Source organism: Manduca sexta, chromosome 12 (assembly GCF_014839805.1).
Source record: "Manduca sexta isolate Smith_Timp_Sample1 chromosome 12, JHU_Msex_v1.0, whole genome shotgun sequence".
Taxonomy (NCBI): Eukaryota; Metazoa; Arthropoda; class Insecta; order Lepidoptera; family Sphingidae; genus Manduca; species Manduca sexta.
Genome location: NC_051126.1, coordinates 12,539,093 through 12,557,819, shown reverse-complemented (window position 1 = coordinate 12,557,819; position 18,727 = coordinate 12,539,093). Strand labels below are relative to the sequence as shown.

General features: G+C 36.8%; 2 protein-coding genes across 2 annotated transcripts in view; both read right to left on the bottom strand.

Annotated features, from left to right (window-relative positions):
• LOC115452130 overlaps positions 1 to 18,727 on the bottom strand; it is a 318,239-nt gene that overhangs the window by 266,086 nt on the left and 33,426 nt on the right. The gene's annotated exons all lie outside the window — the stretch shown is intronic.
• LOC115452272 (putative inorganic phosphate cotransporter) lies at positions 8,383 to 18,030 on the bottom strand. The gene is made up of 8 exons (XM_030180751.2): positions 17,825 to 18,030; positions 17,119 to 17,327; positions 15,153 to 15,392; positions 14,665 to 14,874; positions 13,993 to 14,160; positions 12,568 to 12,784; positions 12,003 to 12,241; positions 8,383 to 8,643 (listed from the first exon to the last, which is right to left on the bottom strand). The coding sequence occupies exons 1-8, from the start codon at positions 17,859 to 17,861 to the stop codon at positions 8,413 to 8,415; spliced, it is 1,551 nt and encodes a 516-aa protein (XP_030036611.2). The 5' UTR covers positions 17,862 to 18,030; the 3' UTR covers positions 8,383 to 8,412.

Sequence of the window (18,727 nt, the reverse complement as noted above, 5' to 3'; positions counted from 1 at the left end):
AGTCGAACCCGACCCGTCTTTGACCCTTAGGCCAGCGGCTAAGGGTCCCTATAACTTGATTACTACCGGCTTCACTTTCGTAACTTATGGAAATCTAATTATCATTGGAACGATTTGTAAACCGCATTTATACGTATCAGTAATACGTATATGTTATCACGGGTTACCTTTTAGAAAATATTACCTTTCGCCACTGCTTTAGGCTTCGGCTTCTTTTACAACTTTTTATATTAAAAAATATCATCAAATTATTTTAGGCTTCCGGAGAGGATTGTGTACTCGTTTGGGAATTGAACATTATTCATTTTATATAATAAGTAGGCTGCTCTAAACTAAATAGGAAACTATTTTGTTTTTTGTATTATATATTGACCTACGCAACACTAGTTACTTACCCGTTCTTGTCTGGTAGCAACTGCTGTCTGAACTAGTGGTAGAGTAAAAATTTGACTGAATCTAAATAACGTTTAACATTTTACAGACTAATATAAATTATTTCTTTTCCTAATGGGCCTTTTTTATATTTCGCATTCAGTTAAACGTAATGTTCTTTGTAATAAATGCACATAATATTGCCGTCACGCGGGTAAAGAGTGACATTTATATTATAATACGCAGTGAATAATAAATGAATACGCCACAATAAAATCTATGTATAGAAAAATGAATCCCTATTTCCCTTGGTCACGCCATCACGAGTGAACGGCTGGACCGATTTTTAAATTATTATTTTTTGTTGTGTTTGTTATAGTCAGGAGAAGGCTCTTATAAAAGAAAAATTATAATATTTAAGAAAACTTAACGAAAATATTAATTTTATATAACTGTCAATTGTTTGAAATAACTGTCAGCGATTTACAGAATGCGCGCTGCAAATTCATTTAAGATAAGACAATTCAGTTAAGACGGGACAACGTCTGTCGGGTCAGCTAGCATTTTAAAAAAAATACTTTAGTCAGTGATCTAGAACAACTCTCAGATAGTATTCGTTTTTTTACGTGCAAGTGATTCCACTGCACCTAATGGTAAGTGAAGTGAGGTCCAATAGAATTTCGACTGACGGGAATGATTACCCCTCGGCAGTCGACACAATTATGCCGGCCTGTTGGAAATGGATATACACAGGCTAATCCCGGAACGCGACACACTTACGTGGGCTGATATGGCGAGTTTTAACTCGCTATATCAGCTATCTAAGTTTTAATTCGCCTATCCGGGAGAATTTAAAATATATAATATCCAGTAAAAAGGAAACTTTACTTGCACGTATAAAAAACCTTAAAAAATCTCGTAATTATGACATCATCAAACCAGACAAAAATAAATAAGTTACTATGGAAATTAAGATGAAAATCTCGCACTTGAACGAGGGAATATAAACATTGTCTAACAATGTCAATCACGATATCTCATCTTGCGTTATCATTGCATCATTGTTATCAAATGCCCATCAATTGTCCAGATATCAATAATCTTACTCTCAGCTTATTTAGACTTTAGTCGTGAATTTTAAATTACTGTCATTTAAATCTCTGTAAGTAAGAACTATTAACTGATTTTCTATCTAAATAAAAGCAAGACGATTTACCTATTAAAAAAAATAATAAATCGGCTGACTGCCGACTGATCGACTGCCTCGATGCTGTAGTTGTACTGCATGCGCGATACGGCAGCGCTGAGATCCTGGATTTTAATTCCGGGTCTGGTAAATGATATTTGAGTTTTTCTGCTCAGTATGAACCCGGAGTATTGAATTTATGCCCAATATGGCGATATGCTCGCCCCCTATGACATATGGCACGAAAAACACTTTGAGAATAGTGAGTGCCCTGGTTGCGCCTCTGCATACCGCTTTGGGGATAAATGCTTGATGTGTGTGCATAAATTATTAATTCGTGACATCATGGAAAATCACCGCCTCTATCATTGAATGTTGTTAACAAAAAATGGGGGCAATAGTAGTGTCTGGGTCTTGTGGCATGGTGGCATCCAAAAAATTCCACGACGACATCCCCTGCCTATCGTAAGAGGCGACTAATTGTAACTTAAAGAAAGTCGACTTTCTTTAATTGTAACTTAAAGAAAGTCGCAGGGCGACCAGTGGGGTCCGCTCCACTGTCTACAGCGACTCTGAGGTGGACGACAATGCGGTTAGTAGGGCTTTCAATATCATAGACGCCAAAGACGTCTTTTAGCCTGTGGAGGCATCTTAGCCCCATCAATTAGAGAGGTGCCGCAATGCGATATCATGCAAGGACGGTTTTGTGCAGCTAACTTAGTGCAACAAGATACCCGAGACCGCTTCATGTGCTCCGAAGAAGGCCACCGTGGGTTGTTGTTGGTATGCCGGTGTAGGATATACAGGGGTAAGAGACTCGGTCCAATGCTTGCTCGGATGATGATATACTCCCGAGTGTCGACATTGGGCCGTAAGGCCAGTGAAACCAACATAACCGTTCCACTCCCTCCCAAGTGATGGTAGCGATAACGTGGTTTACCCGCGAAAAATTGTGTCTGCCTAGCACTTCGAGGAAAAAGACGTGTTTGTATATATTCCATACCTAACAGTGACTACAGATGTTTACCAATAAAAGGCTGTTTTCAGTATAAAAACACGTCATTTCTCAACGGATACTTCTTGTCGTAGTGTTGATGTTTTACGACCTACTACGTTCGTCATATTTCTTAGGAATATTTTAGCAAAATTGCTACATGCTTTTTTACTGTATTACGTATATAATTATAAAGATAATACTTATTGGTTATTTCGTTTTAACACAGCATATTTTGATGTCAAAGATGGAAAAATCGAAATACTTTGAGTTGCATATGGAAAAACCAATACAGTCAACTCGAGAAATAATTAAAAATATACAACCTCTTCGATACAAGACACAAGTATTGATTGCAATATAATGCGTACATTTCAAAATACATTATATTATTATATAACTAGAAAGGTACGTTCTTCGTTCCACCTGAACTTACCCCAGCCCAATACAGGACAATGTTTGAAACACGTTGCAGAGTCTTTTTATAATATCAGCCCTGTATTATATACTGTTCCACTGTTGGGCACGGGCCTCTACTACTGAGAGGGATTAGGCCTTAGTTTATCACGCTGGCCTAGTGCGGATTGGTAAACTTTACACACCCTCGAAATTCCTATAGAGAACTTCTCAGATATGCAGGTTTCCTCACGATGTTTTCCTTCACCGTTAAAGCAAGCGATAATTCATAAAGAATACACAAATATTTTTTAGAAAAGTCAGAGGTTTGTGCCCTTGGGATTTGAACCTGCGGACATTCGTCTCGGTAGTCCGTTCCACAACCAATTAGGCTATCGCCGCGTCAATTAAGCTTAGTTTTAATTCCTGAATAGGTATCCCGAGACAACTCATATTAGAAAAACCTGCACAAAACTTTTGCCCAATCAGGAAAGAGATCCCACTGCCTCTCAATTCACATGTCATATAAGATTTTGTTGTAGAATATAACCTTCGTTGTGGCAGTATTGTTTACTCAGAATAATAACAAGCAGTTGTTTATATGCGTTCTATTTTTATAAATATTTCTATTGTTTCTTTTTGTATAGTTACTTCACTTCGTAATAAACACTCGTGTCAGTTAAACATATTTCACTCAACTTCATTACTTATTTACAACAGATTCCACTATACTTAGGAGGTAATGGAAGGTTGGTAGGTTAGCTAGGCTAGGGCTCGTATCGTCCTCACCGGTGAGGAACGCGACGTGTTATCTTTTTATTTTCCCTTACCTGCCTTTAGTTTACCTTATGCTATTTTTTATTTTATACCTACCTTAAATTTCCCGTAGTTACCTAATGGATTTAAAGGTAATTTAGTAATTATAACTATTCTTAATACATGTTTTGACGTATAAGTGCAATTATTTAAGTATACTACGTGATGAATACAGAATAAAATTTAACGAAAAACTACATGGGGAATTTCATACCAAAATTGGCCGAAGCCAGCGTTCTCATAAACTAGATTAACCAAAGGATTACGGTTTAATTAACTTAGGTGATGGTCCACTACGTCGAGATTGCGTCACACCTCACACCTGTATAAGGAAATGAGGTAGTTGACTTAACCAGTTTCTACTATGAAAGGTATTATTCGTACTGGTACAGACTGGCTTACTGATTAAGAAAAATGTCATAGAATATGGAGTTAATTTCTTGTGCTAACAATATTAATATGAAATCGAAAAATCAAAAGTAGTTACCTCAAAGCAGGTTTTCTATTCTCCTGTTTAGGCTATATAAGACACCATGCTAACATGATGACTTTTTGCCACTCACGCTAGGAAGTTGGCTATTCTGGGATAAAAGGGAGAATTTGAATTAAAAAGTGAGAGCAAATTTTTCGCCATCGGTAAATGTAATAGAAACGACAATAATAAATACGGAAAATTACACTTAACGCGACGGATGAGGAAGCCTGCCGCCGTCCCTAATACTCCGAAAAGGGCCACCGCGAAGTTTTAGTTGATATGCCGTGCGTAGGTAAAAATGACGAATTATTTCTAGCCAAGATGATTGGTATCATATAGTATGTTATCCGCAGCTTAGCTTCATCTGCTTTATCTCAAAGGTTCCGAAGTTCGTTTAATCGATGCGATTGATAAGATAGTGTTTTTTATTTATGATTAAGAAACTGTTATCCGTATCATGTTAGAAACTGAATATCGAAACACTTGAATTATAAGAAAACCGAACCGAGTTTTCGCTGCACGGTGCCTTAGTTACTTACTAGATGATGTGAACAGCGCCATCTATGATCGCTGAATCGCAACAATGTTTTATTTCCGAACGCACGCGAGAAATTCACGATCAAGTTGGGTTACTACTTAATACCAAGATGTAGCTCTCTCGTACTTCATAAGTTCAGAGGGAAGTACTAACTAATTAGCAACGTACCGGGAGATACTGTGTTTCTATTCGAAAGACAATAACTAGATATTATAAAACAGTTCTGTTTAACAGTTTTTCCCAGCACAAGAAAAAACTATTACTGCTGGTGGTGATAAGTAGAGTAGACTTCATATTTTGTTATTCAAATCTCTAGAAGACGTTGCTACTGTTTACACGTAGCTGGTTTTAGCTGCTGTTTTGGTTTAGCTGGTCATTTGACTTGCAAATGGGCATTTCGAGCGACTATGATACTTATTTAAAACCCAACAGAGTTCAATTAAACATCTTTACAATAACTTTTTGTAAGAAGCTCACGTATATTGAACGAATCAATTCTACCTATGAAAATGTATTTCAAATAGCAGCAGTAAAGTGAAGAGTTATTCTCGCTTATGTCACTCATGTTACAACCCTAGAAAGTTACTACTGAATAATTATTTAACGTAGTGAAGATGATTATGTATGTAAATCTGTAAATTAGACTCTCTAGATATTATATAGAGAACCCAATTTGCAATGAATAAGTTAGATACATACCTATTGCAGACAGTAGAGCCGAAAAATATCACTGGCTCACTATTATAAGGTTCTATGCTATATTTGATGTGCAAATTGACTTATAATCATATAATTCTAAGTCTTTTCAAATGTCAATTTCAAATCGTCCCGGCGAATGAGGAAGGAGCTATCTCTTTTCTTTTCTAATTTTTACCAACAATAAATTATTTTCATTACTTTTATGCAACGCTTATTTTATTAAGTAAAATACATAGGACGTTGTTAGTCAGCGATATAACCCACTATACCGAAACTGCAGAACGTCATTCACATTTTCGGCAACATACGCAGGCTCACTTCATCGTCAAAGCGAATTTCAACTGCACACGGCTGTAATTACGCAACTAACAGAATACGACTGAATTTCGAATTACGGAGAACTGGGTGCTTTGTACTTCAACTTGCGTAACGAACTTGTAAAGCTACAAAGCAGATTAATTGGCAATAGTTAGAAAGAAAGATTTTATTATTGGGTCAATACCAGTATAAAAAAGGAGGGAAAAACAAAATATATAAAGAGATAAACACATTACACCCATGGCTATCAACGGGTTGGGAGAGTATGGGCTCATTCAGCTCCCTGCTGGAGTACCAGCCTGACAGATACTTCGGCTACGGCGTCCTATCTCGACTGAGATCGTAAGCAGGATATATTATAGTGCAATACACAGTTGCGCTCTTTGTTACTTCACTCTCATAGTCCGATAAGATGGCAATTCGACATAATGAGAGAAACAGGGGCAGGACCAACGGCTTTCCGTGCTTTCTGAGGTGCTGGGGTATCACACCGCCAACTTCCTGACTCCGAGCTGTGTAATTGAGCTAAATAATTTTGGGAGATGGAAAAAGTTGGTTCAGTCAATTGGCCCGACCCGGGATATAAACTTAGAACCTCAGCACGGTAGTCGTACTTGTACTGGCTAAACATTACAACTACGTCATCGGGTCAGTCAAAAATCCTCATAAATACAACAAGCCAATTACGATCCAACACAGATAGAAAACTACTGCCTCAGCCGCTTAAGAATACAGGCAATACGTTATCTGATGTAAGCTATGCAAGTATATACTTTATCTGGAAAGAAAATAAGCTTTTCAACTGTGAGAACTAGCGACCACTGCATTCAATTGACTTAGAATTTTAAATTAGCAATGCAGTAAATTCCATTCAAGAATCAAGTTAAAAGGCTTCAAGAGTAGCCGCATTCGCTCCCAAATGGTTAATGCATATGTATTGTATATAAGGTGCATTGTTTAGCTACTCCAGGTAAATCAAGTTGGTCATCTAAGTTATTTCCACCACCAAAATCCACAATCAAGGACCTAAATAATTGCCCTTTTAAAGATTTCTTATATTTACGCGAATGTTAGACATTGAAATTAAACTAATTTTCCGGATTCTATCGCGGTTTTTTGTTTTTTATTTTTCTCCCGACGTTTCGAAGACTTTGCAGCCTTCATGGTCACGGGGGGGACCATGAAGTTCATGGTCCCCCCCGGTCATGGTTCATGTTTAATCCTACAGGAAACGATTCGCAAAAATCCACCAAACGCCATCTTTGCTGTTACGTTTTATGTAGGCTCAGAAATTGTTTTCATGTTAGTAGCTTTCTACAAAGGCGATTGACTTTTACTTATCACAAAAATGTTTAGTAGTCTATCTATAAGTAGATGCTATTTTATATTACCCTCTGTTTAATTTTATTAAGAGAATCGGACTAACTTTAATAAGGATTTAAGTGCTAAGTTAATTTTTGTCAAAAATATTTCTACTCATTTTATATGCGGGAAAATGATGTGCCTCATTTCTTTTTATTAGATTTCCTAATTGAATATTCAGTACTTTAGAACTTAGATCTTGGCGAGTTTCGCACATTCACAATAAACCTGGTTACGAGGTTGAACAATCTGCTCATCACGTAGGTACTTCGGGAATGTGGTCTCTGGCATGAAGAGCGCAACATCATGTTAAACAGTATGCAAATAACATCTGGGGTTGTATACTACATGGACCTTGTTGAGACTAGACGGAATTTCCGTGCTTTCCGGCGTTTTTGCCATGCCTATTGTAATCAAATCTAACAGCTCATGTGATAGGACCCTTTCATTTAATTTTATCCGTGGTGCTTTATAACTAGCTTATCTAGTTGTAAACGTCCCTATCCTTGAGGTTAAATCGCCTCCCTTACATCATGATTTTGTCACCCGCATTGCTCTGGAGGGAAGTGGACAATTAATATTTCCAACTCCTTCCTATCTTTCTATTTGATTAATTTCGTTGCGGGATAATGACATATTAGTTTTCCCTGAGACTCGCCGAGCTTCACTGCTCGGTGTCATAAAATGCGTGCCACTGCTGATCCTGGCTTACAAGAGTTGTAGTGGCGGGTGTGAGGGCGGGAAAGTCTCGTCAAGTCACAATAAACCTATAAATACTGTATTTGGGTTATAGATAATGATGATGTCTTCCTAGCCGATTTCGGCCACAGCGACGATAAAAACTACACAGGCATATTTAACTCCAACTAAGACCAGGTACCCTCTAGTGGCTAAAGACGATTTTGCGAAATGGAACCTGACACAATATATAGGTACTAATATGTATAAATGTGGTCTGTAAATCGTTCTGATGATAAATTCTACATAAAGGGAAGAAATCGAATTATATGGACACCTCACCACTGGTACCCTCTAGTTGTGCTTCTACCATCAAATGCGCTCTTACGTGACTTATATCGCCAATTTTATTTTTGAAAGCACGAGTGCATTTTGGACACAATACCTCACTAACGTAATTAAAATTAATGTCCATAGATGGACCTTTAGTTGGTCTCTTATCATTGATGGATACTTAGAGGACATTCGTGTTCCAATAAATCAGGGTGTAAATAATAAATCAATAAAAAACAATTTATTCAATCTAAAGCAACAGGTGAGTGGTCATGTTTGGGATAAACGATCTTCTTCTCTTTATCGACCTGGCGTTTCTTCAGCGGTCCGTGCTTCCAGCCCTTGGGATAGCCGTATTTATCCACGTCATCCCACCACTGTTGTTCGCCAGAACCCCATATGAGGTATACGATGTTGGTTCCGACTAACACCACGAATACAGTCCAGAAGGCAATGCGCCACTGGCCTATTGTTTGCTGTAACAAAATATATTGGTGTTAAATCATATTTACTACTGATTTTTTTTATTGGTATAAATGACGAGATGAGCTTGCTGTTCGCCCGGTGGTAAGCGGTACGACCATAAACAGTAGAAGCACCATCTAACACCTTAAATTACAAAGTATTGTTTGGTATTCAACTGCGCTCGCCATCCTGAGACATATGTAAAGCCTTATTATATCCAGTAGTTACACTGGCTACAGTGTTTTTCAAACCGAAACACAACGTTGGCTACAACACACTGTTACTTGCAGCAGAAATAGACATTGCGGTGGTACCTACGTACATTTGAGACACCTACCACCAGTAAACAAAAGCCATCAAATCATGTTTCGTACTAAATTTGCACGTAGGTATTAGCCATTAAGGCGGCGATAGCCTAGTTGGGTGTATAACGGACTGCGAAGATGAATGTCTGCAGGTTCGAATCCCAAGGGCACACACCTCTAGCTTTTCTAAAATCATGTGTGTATTCTTTGTGAATTATCGTTCGCTTTAACGGTGAAGGAAAACATCGTGAGGAAACCTGCACGTCTGAGAAGTTCTCTATAGGAATTTCAAAGGTGTGTGAAGTCTACCAATCCGCACTAGGCCCGCGTGGTGGACTAAGGCCTAATCCCTCTCAGTAGGAGAGCCCGTGCCCAGTAGCGGGACAGTATGTAATACAGGGCTGATATAAAAGATAAAAATTAGCCATTTAAACAATGTTTGAAGTTTGCTTTCGTATTTACATAATGTAGACTTTCGACTTCGACATAGGAGGAGGAAGAGATGTATCTAGTGCATTCGGGTCGCTGAGGATATTTATAATGTTAGCAAGCGAACCTATCGCAATATCAAGAAAAGATTACAGCTAACTTAGTCAACGATCCGTCTCTCTAGAATGTAAAAGGTGTGTGTTGTTTGATTTTGATATTGACTTCCTACCAAAAAAAGTATAATGGATACTCGTGTCGTGTTTTTGTTTTTACATTCTAATAAGGCAAGTTCAGTTGAGCGTAGTTCAAAATATAATAATTATATCAAATTATTATACGTATCTTATTGTAAGACTTACCGTAGTTGTACTACAGATACAGATAGACTTTAATAACGGTAAGACTGTAATACTGAGGTCTCCGGTTCGATCTCCGAGTCGGGCAAAGTGATATTATGTTTTTCTATTCAGTTTCAGCCTGGAGTATGGACTTTGTACCTAATATGGAGAGAGGTTCGCCCCCTACCATGGGACGGAATACCAGTTATGCCTCCGCCTACCCTTTCGGGAATAAAAAGTATAAGTGAGAAGTCTCGAGGTTTCATTCCTAGACTATTGTTTAGAGGCAGTCGTGGGTCATCACTAGGCCAATGACACTCTTTTAGATTAATATAATATATAAAATTAATGATCCAAACTTCCGCAAGCAGCACCTACCCAAACATCGCATGAACATTTTTTGTTTCATATTTCCAGAAACCGCCGCGGGTCGTTGATTTATGAGGCCTGTTTCCTACCAAAAAACCACTACGCCTCGCTTCATTTAACCCATTACTCTTCAACACATCCACGTCGTGACGTCCTTTGAAGTTTAGTGAATCGTGTCGAGAAAAAACTATTACAATTGGCAAAAAGTTTCAATAGATTGCATGCAAATTGCTATTGTTGAGCGTTATCTGGTTGTTCAAGTTTGGATGTTTTATATTGTACGAGAGTTACCTCTCGACATTCAACACAATTTTGCCGGCCTGTTGGAACGCGACACACTTACGTGGTCCAATAGGGCGGGTTTTAATATCTTGTGTACGATGATCGCTATCCGGGCGGATAAAAAATATATCCTACCTCTAGCAAAATTTCTAACGCCAAGCAAGAGTATACAACTTCCAGATTCCGTAATACTTTTAGATTCAGTCTTGAAGTGTCAGAACTGATCAATACGCCAAATATTTTTGTTTTGTTTGAACGCTAAAATTCTTCCCCAGTAAATGTTAATATTTGTGCACACATACTGTTGCAAATACAAGGTCGTGATGAAAAATTTCAATAACCACACGAAGTTTGCAAATTAGTTGTAGAAACCATATTTCATTTACTTAACAGAATGTTCTGAACATTGAATAAAACTTCGTGCTTTTACAATGTGCAATCATGAAAGTTGTGTATTTCAACGGAAATTTACTTTACATTTATTTTAATCATAACAAAATATCTCTTTATTTATTGTGTTAGGGTTGTTTTTTAAATAGTCATATATTTTATCGAACGAATAATTTCATAATTATAGAAAATTTCCCTTATAATAATTATGATTTCTCCTAGCTTTTTATCAATTTACATCTCATAAAGCCGTTGGTTCTGCGCCTGATCTCTCTTCAGTTATGTCGGATTGCCGTCTCACCGAACCATGAGAGTGAAAGAACAAAGTGCACCTGTGTGCTGTGCACTATAATATCTCCTGCGTGGCTGATTGAAATTAGCCGTAGCCAAAATTCACCTAGAAGGGATTCACTTAGACTCTCTACTCTTTGGCTGATTTCTGCGACTTCAACCGTAATTCGTTTCTATTGCCTAAGACATAACACTCGGATAAAACTGTTTATTACTCACTAAAACAACTCACGTGTAAGTATGTCACGAGTACATCTTTAATATCTTATTATATCTTATCTACCTGTCTCGTTACACCTATCACGCTGATCTGATGCTCAATATAATCATAATCTCGATTTTACTCATTCATTCGTCATAATTTCCCGAAATTCGTATCGTAAGAGTACGCCACAACCTTGTAAATAAGAATTTTCCTAAATTGCACAACAGTTGATAAGGTGAAGGTTGCTTCAACTTTATTGCCACTATCATTTTTTGAATTATAATGCTTAAAATTTTATAAGAATTCTTCACCGATAAAAGGATTTGGATGAATTTTGACATATAGGTAGATCATGTTGACCAGAATTAAGGTATAGATTACTTTTGCCCTAGAAAAAAACACAATACTAAAATAGTTCACGCGGGTGGACTAGCAAACACTTACTGGTTGTAGGTCTGTCATATGTGAGAGTCCGCCTGGTTGTATACCACCACAATGTCTATTTCTGCCGCCAAGCACCAGTGTGTAGTCACTATTGTGTTTCGGTTTGAAGGACATTGTAGCAAGTGTAATTACTGGACATAGTGAGCCTTAACATATCATGCCTCAGCCTATTACTATACTTCACAATTCAAGGTGTTGGATGGTGTTTCTGCTGTTTATGGCTGGTCGTATCGCTTACTATCAGGTGAACGGCAAGCTCGTCTCGTCATTCAAAGCAGTAAAAAAAACCTGGCAATTATAATAAAAACAATACTCACATCAGGAGTCAGCAGTCCAACCAAATACGGAGTAATAATCCCGGATATAGCAGCAATACCATTCACGAATGCTGAACAGGTTCCAGCATAGTTAGGAGCTATGTCCATAGCGTTGATCTTCACGCTGCTATAGAAACCTCCCATGAAAGCCATCGAGGCAATGAAGAGGCCGACAGCTGCAGCACGATTACAACCAGAGTACGAAGCTAAGATGATAAAAACAGCCGGCACAGTAGACGCTGCAAAAAACGACCTTCCGTTGCTATTTGTTCAGGAAAATGCAAGGGTTCCGACAAATCACGTTTACAGAAACGGAGTAGTGTTTTGTTTTGAAATGATTAACGGGGACGTTAGAAAAAAGTAAATTGTTATACATACATTAATATCATTACACCTCATTCCCTTTTTAGGGGTCTGTATGCTTAACACTGGTTGTTTTATACAGCTGCCTCTATTTTTTATTTAGAAATCAAGGCAAATTAAATTTTGAATGGGTTTGGGCTATTATTTAATATTTTGTTACCATCATTAACTAAAAAAGCAAGTTATTTTTATCAATACTTACAAATAGTAGTATAAAGCTTCCTTCCAAAGCCGATGCTGTGCCACCGCTTCCTAACACACCAGTCGCAAGTTGCAGCGAACACAAAAGAGAAGATATACATGGCGATGTAAGGCAAGGCAGACATGAGTCCAGTCTCCTTGATGTTGAACTTGAGGACATCAGAGAAATATTTCGGCAGGTCTGTGATCATCGTGAAGTAGCCCCAGTCGTGGCCGACCTGGAAGAATTGAATATTAAGGAAATTTTGATCGGAGTTAGAAAAATGTGGTTTTTGCATAGAAATATGAGTGGTGTAGTGATGAATTTCATTGATAAAAAAATATTATATGACAGCCATGGTGTTTTAAAAAGGCCTTGATACGAATTTTAACTGTATAGCTTGTAAACCTATACCTTATTAATAATAATTATGGTTATCTCATGGTTTATTAGCACTATTAGGACATCTTATTGTCTTCAGTGAGGCTATATAATTTTAATAAGAAATTTATTTAGGGATGCAAAAATTTGTAGTGGGCGGCGTCAGGCTGATTGATTTGATAAGTCAAACTTTAAAGTACTCGTATCACTAAGAATTTTATTTATCTATTAAAGCCGTTAGAAAACAAAAATGACGTCACAAATTTCGTCTTATTAGATCAGAAGAGGCGTACTTGTGATAATTTTTCCACTTAACACGATAACCACGTCAACAGACGTAAATATTCCGTCTATTGATTGAAATGTTTGAAAGCGTTGCCAAAATTATATTGTTACCGTACTATGAAAGTTTGCAAACGCTATGTACGATAGCATATAAATTACAGAAATGTATTCATAATTAAAGCCAAGGTATATGAGTAGGAAAAAATAAACTTTATTGACTACTATTTTCTATTCGTCGCAGAAAAGGCTCGTAAACATTAAGAAAATAAAGATAAGGTAACCTCTCTAATAAAACGTTAGCAGAATTGAAACAGTAGTTCTAGAGAGCAAAGTGTAGAAACAAAATTGTCTTAAGATTTATAAAATTTTAGGGTCCATTTTTCAAATTAACAAGGTTTTGTAATGCAGATGCTTATTAGACTGGATAACCTTATATTCTAAAAAGTACTAATAGATCAGCGCCTTGTTTTTAGTGATCGTATTATGCCATTAATACACACGCACACACACATCACGCAATATCCCCGAAGGGGTACGCAGAGGCGCAACCAAAACACCCACTTATTGCCAAGTGTGTTCCGTAATGTGATAAGGGGCAAGCCTATCGCCATATCGGGCACAAATTCGTAACTCCGGGCGGATACTGAGCAGAAAAACCAAAATAACACTTTGCCCGACCCAAGATTCGAACCCATGACCTCAGACCGCTGCCGAACCGCGCATGCAACTACAACTACGCCACCGAGGTAGATGTCATTTAAAACCTTGAAAAATACTCACAGCTGCCCAAATAAGCACCCAAAGTGGGGCTGATCTCAATATAGCTTTGAAAGGCACTGGATCCAGCTTCTTGTGTAGACCTGAAGCCACTACGTTCTTGTTGAGGTACTCACGCTCCTCGTCTGAGATGAACGGATGAGAGTTCGGTGTACTGTAGCATAGGAACATCTACAACATGGAAATGTAATAGCTTGAGTTGTTTTTTATTACTTTCTGCTAATATTTCGCCCCCATGAAAAACTTCAATAAAGGTCCCATATCTTAGTTATCTTTAACCCTAATTCTAGTTTTGATCTCCTATTCTTTCTCTCCCGGATTTACCATTCATTGATTCGCTTCTGCCTCCCGGCCAGGGTTAGCTGATTTATATAATTTCCCTACCTATTGAATAATGTATTGAACTGCATTGATTTTTAATTACTATGAATTTCATATTGTTTGACTTGTCATAAATGCAACTAAGTTTTTCTACGTGATTGATAAAGATCTTTATGAACTAACTGCAAACAGAAAAACCCAATATTTACCATTTTGACGAGGGACAGAATTTAAATTCAGTCATGCCTTTAATGAAGATTATCTTTGCTATGCAAAGAAAAATTACCTTAATACCAGGTCTATTATAGTCACTATTACTATTACTTATCTGTGCCAATAAAAAATAAATCTTACCCAAAATATAAACCAAATTATTCCTAGTCCACCGAAGAAGTAGAAAACATTAGCCCAATCTCCTCCATCAGATAAAAATAAGCCAGATATGTATGGGCCAAATATGTTTCCCACTTGTGCTCCGCCGAAGATCATGGCGCCAAATCTTGATCTTTCTGATGGTGGAACCCATCGTGCTAGTAGTAATACAAATGCTGGAGTTACTGGACCCTGGAATGATATATTTTGGACATTAAAAACCCAACTATCAGATGATGATGCAAAACCTCTCCCTTTCTTATAATTTGATAACTCACTAATAATTTAATTTCCGAAATATATTTTGTGTTCCTTTATGATTTAGGAAAACCTTTTCTCAAGAATAAGATTTAAGTCAGCTAGGTTTCCAATTTCTTACATAATACAAGAATCGATTCATAAGTAACATTAGCATTTTCCATCAAGACAATAAAATCAAGAACATCCATATAAAAATGTCAGAGTCTCACCTCACCACAGCCTTCAATAACTCTGATGAAAAACAACCCAACAGCACCACCATAGTCAACTGCTATGGGAGTCAAAGCTGTAGCGATTGATGTCACCAACAAACCAATTCCAAGGGTCCATTTACCACCAAACTTCTCGGCGAGTAGACCTCCGGGTAAATGAGTGAGCACATAACCGTAATAGAAGGCACTGAGAAGTAAGCCTTGTGTGGCTTCGTCCCAATCGTAGCGGTGACGTCCCTAAAACAATTACAGGAATTAAAATACATCTAATACCAAAATAAACTACGCAAGTCTCAAAATCTTAGTGGATGTTAACTATGATAAGTTCTAACATCTAAATATGATAAGAATTATTTTTAATTCCTGATACGTAAGAAGTCAGTTAAAAAAACTCAAGTTCTTGAACTAATATAATATGTTATTTATCTTTAGCTCCTTTAACTAATATAAAAGAATAAGAATTAAAGAATAGCAAAAGTAAGGAAGTATTGCAAAATAGTATGTTGAACTATAACATTTCTTTTTCCAACAAACTTCTTCATTTCAATCTTCTTTTCAAAATTTACCTAAAAATTTTGCCTCGGTGCTCGTCTAATCGAACGTAAGATCAACGAATTAAGATTATATTTCAATAAAAAAGCCACAGAAAGACGAAGAGCTCACTCATACATTCAAAATCTCAAAATATATACCTTCTCTTATTACCGTTTCATGGAATGTGCTCTTAATCGAATGCCAAACAAAAATATTTACTTTTGGTTTTTTACGCCCTTGTTATTTATTTACTTAACCTGATTCCGTGATCATATTGCGGATAAAGTTCCCTATATGAGCATTTACTTATAATAATACGAATAATGTTATACATGCTTTTATGCCACATAGCTTTTTCTCGCGGTTTCGCCCGATTCAAGGAATTTTCCGGGAAAGAAAGAAGCCTTTCTCCTTCCCTGGGTCTCAAACCATCTTCATATCAAATTTCATGGAAATCCGTTGGGCAGTTTTGGGTTTTCGTGTTCAGGCAGGCATATAGATGCGGAAGAAGACTTAGTTTTAAAATATATTTTTTACAACTTTTTAAGAGGAACAATCCCGTCATACATGATTGTTACATTGTATTGCAATATACTTTAGCATTACAATGCAGTTACCATAAAAATAAAAATTTTCTATCATGTCATATTGCAAAGAACCTAAAAAAATGCGACAGTAGGTACACTAAAAGGGAAAACAATAAAAATGTGTTTATGAATTAATTCAGCCCTTTTTGGGTTTCTTCGTGGTCAAATTTAATTTCTTGAAACCCATTAAGTTTGGCTTAATGGCCAATTATATGCATTAGCTAAAACCTTTATTATTGATAACCTCCGCTGCGGGCAATGAGCCGGATGTCATTTAATTGTTGAGGCAATAGGCACCGCGTAGACGCTAGCATCTTGTTGCATCAAACACACGACACGAAAGGACCGTAACAAATTCTCAAAATCTTATTTTCATATAATTACTTAGTTGAATAAGCGACGATAGCCTAGTTGGGTGTGGAACGGACTACCAAGAAGAATATCAGGTTCAAATGCCAAGGGCACACACCTCTGCCTTTTCTAAAATTATGTGTGTATTCTTTGTGAATTATCGCTTTCTTGAACGGTGAAGGAAAATATCGTGAGGAAACCTGGATACCTGAGAAAGTCTCTAAAGGAATTTTGAGAGTGTGTGAAACCAATCCGCAATACGCCAGCGTGGTGGACTAAGGCCTAATCTCCCACAGTAGTAGAGGAGGCATGTGCAGCAGTGGGACAGTATACAATACAGTGCTGATATTATAATACTTAGTTAACTTATACTGTATTATATGATTTTGTTTTTAACATCAATATATTTTTTATTTTTAATATCATAATATCGCTTATTAATCTACCACCTCTAGTCGACATCTCCACCACCGCATATCCAAATATTTTACCTCATAAACTGTCGTTCCATTACTTGTAACATTAGACTTTACTACGCCTTCGGGATCTGGACAAGTTTCTCCTACTATATGCTCAGTAGATTCTGCATGTAGGACCATTTGTGTGATAGTCATGCTGAGGCACACTCGCATGGTGAAGGAATTTGCCAGAGCAAATAGTCCCATGACACCCAAAACATATCGTTGAGGTATGAAGATCGCTGTAAAGGAAGTTTTGACAATCTATACCTGTCTTTATTCGACTAAAATAGAATTCAATTTCCAAGAATGTATGCATTGACTTAGTTTTTACAGCTGCTTGATGTAAGCCTTCAGAATATGCTACGACTTCAAAACTGACTGCGAGCATATTTACATAGTAAGAAATAGTTAAATAAATGATTCTGCATTTTTAATGTTCCATTAGCGTTGGAATATTCATTTCCACGATTTTGTGTCAATACAATTCACTTTTATATCAATTACAATTTCAAATAGATTCTAATTTATGTAACCTACTATCCCAAAAACATGTTGTTAAAAACACACGTAAACTCTTCAAGATAAAATGGCAAATAAACACAGTCTCACATTTCAAATGCGTATCAAATTGCTGCTATTTCTTATTTAAATATTTCGCTTTTATCATTATAACAATTAACTATGAAAATTAATACACTAATGTTTACAGCGCCATCTATTTTTGAAAATTGCTTACCTCTGTTCAGCATATACCGCCATCCTGTTAAGGTCATTATTCCGCACTGTTTCTTACCATGAGGTTAATGTCATGCGAGAAAGCATCACTTTGCACAGTTGGTGGGATACTAATATTATAACATGTGAATCGAGAGTATTAAACTATGTTTTAGATTAATCTCGGCTGACTCGAAGTGTTATTTGTTACGAACGAAATGACAATGTGTAGTCGGATAGACGTTATCTATTGTGATGGAGACGTTTGCTTTCAAAATGTCTTTAGATAATTCAAAGTGGTGATAAATGTGACGTGAGTCTGTGTTTAGATTGTTTCAAGCGATATTTTTCTTTTATAAGGAAATTTATCAAAAGTTTCAAATCCCAAGGGCACGCCTTTTGAGTATTCTAAAAAAAATTATGTGTGTATTCTTTGAGATTATCGCTTGCTTTAACGGTGAAGAAAAACATCGTGAGGAAACCTGCATACCTGAGAAGTTATCTATAGGAATTTTAAAGGTTTGTGAAGTCTATCAATCCGCACTAGGCCAGCGTGGTGGACTAAGGCCTAATCCCTCTCAGTAGTAGAGGAGACTCGTGTCCAACAGTGAGACAATATATAATACAGGGATGATGATAATGATAATAAGGAAATTTGAAATCTTCATTGTTTAGTTAGGGTTCTAAGAATTAGATTTATTTTTAATTAATCACGAGAAACGTGTAAAATGTGAACATAAGAAGTAAAACGGCCAGTCGTTTATTTTTCTCTTTTCAACTGTTATAATTTAACTTCTATTTAGGATAATTTTATTTAAAAGCGCACCAAATCTGTTGAGTACACCTACATATTTTATCATGTGTACTATAACAATATGAATATTTAAATAATGTCCCGATAAATGAATTTTCATGGTTCGTTGCC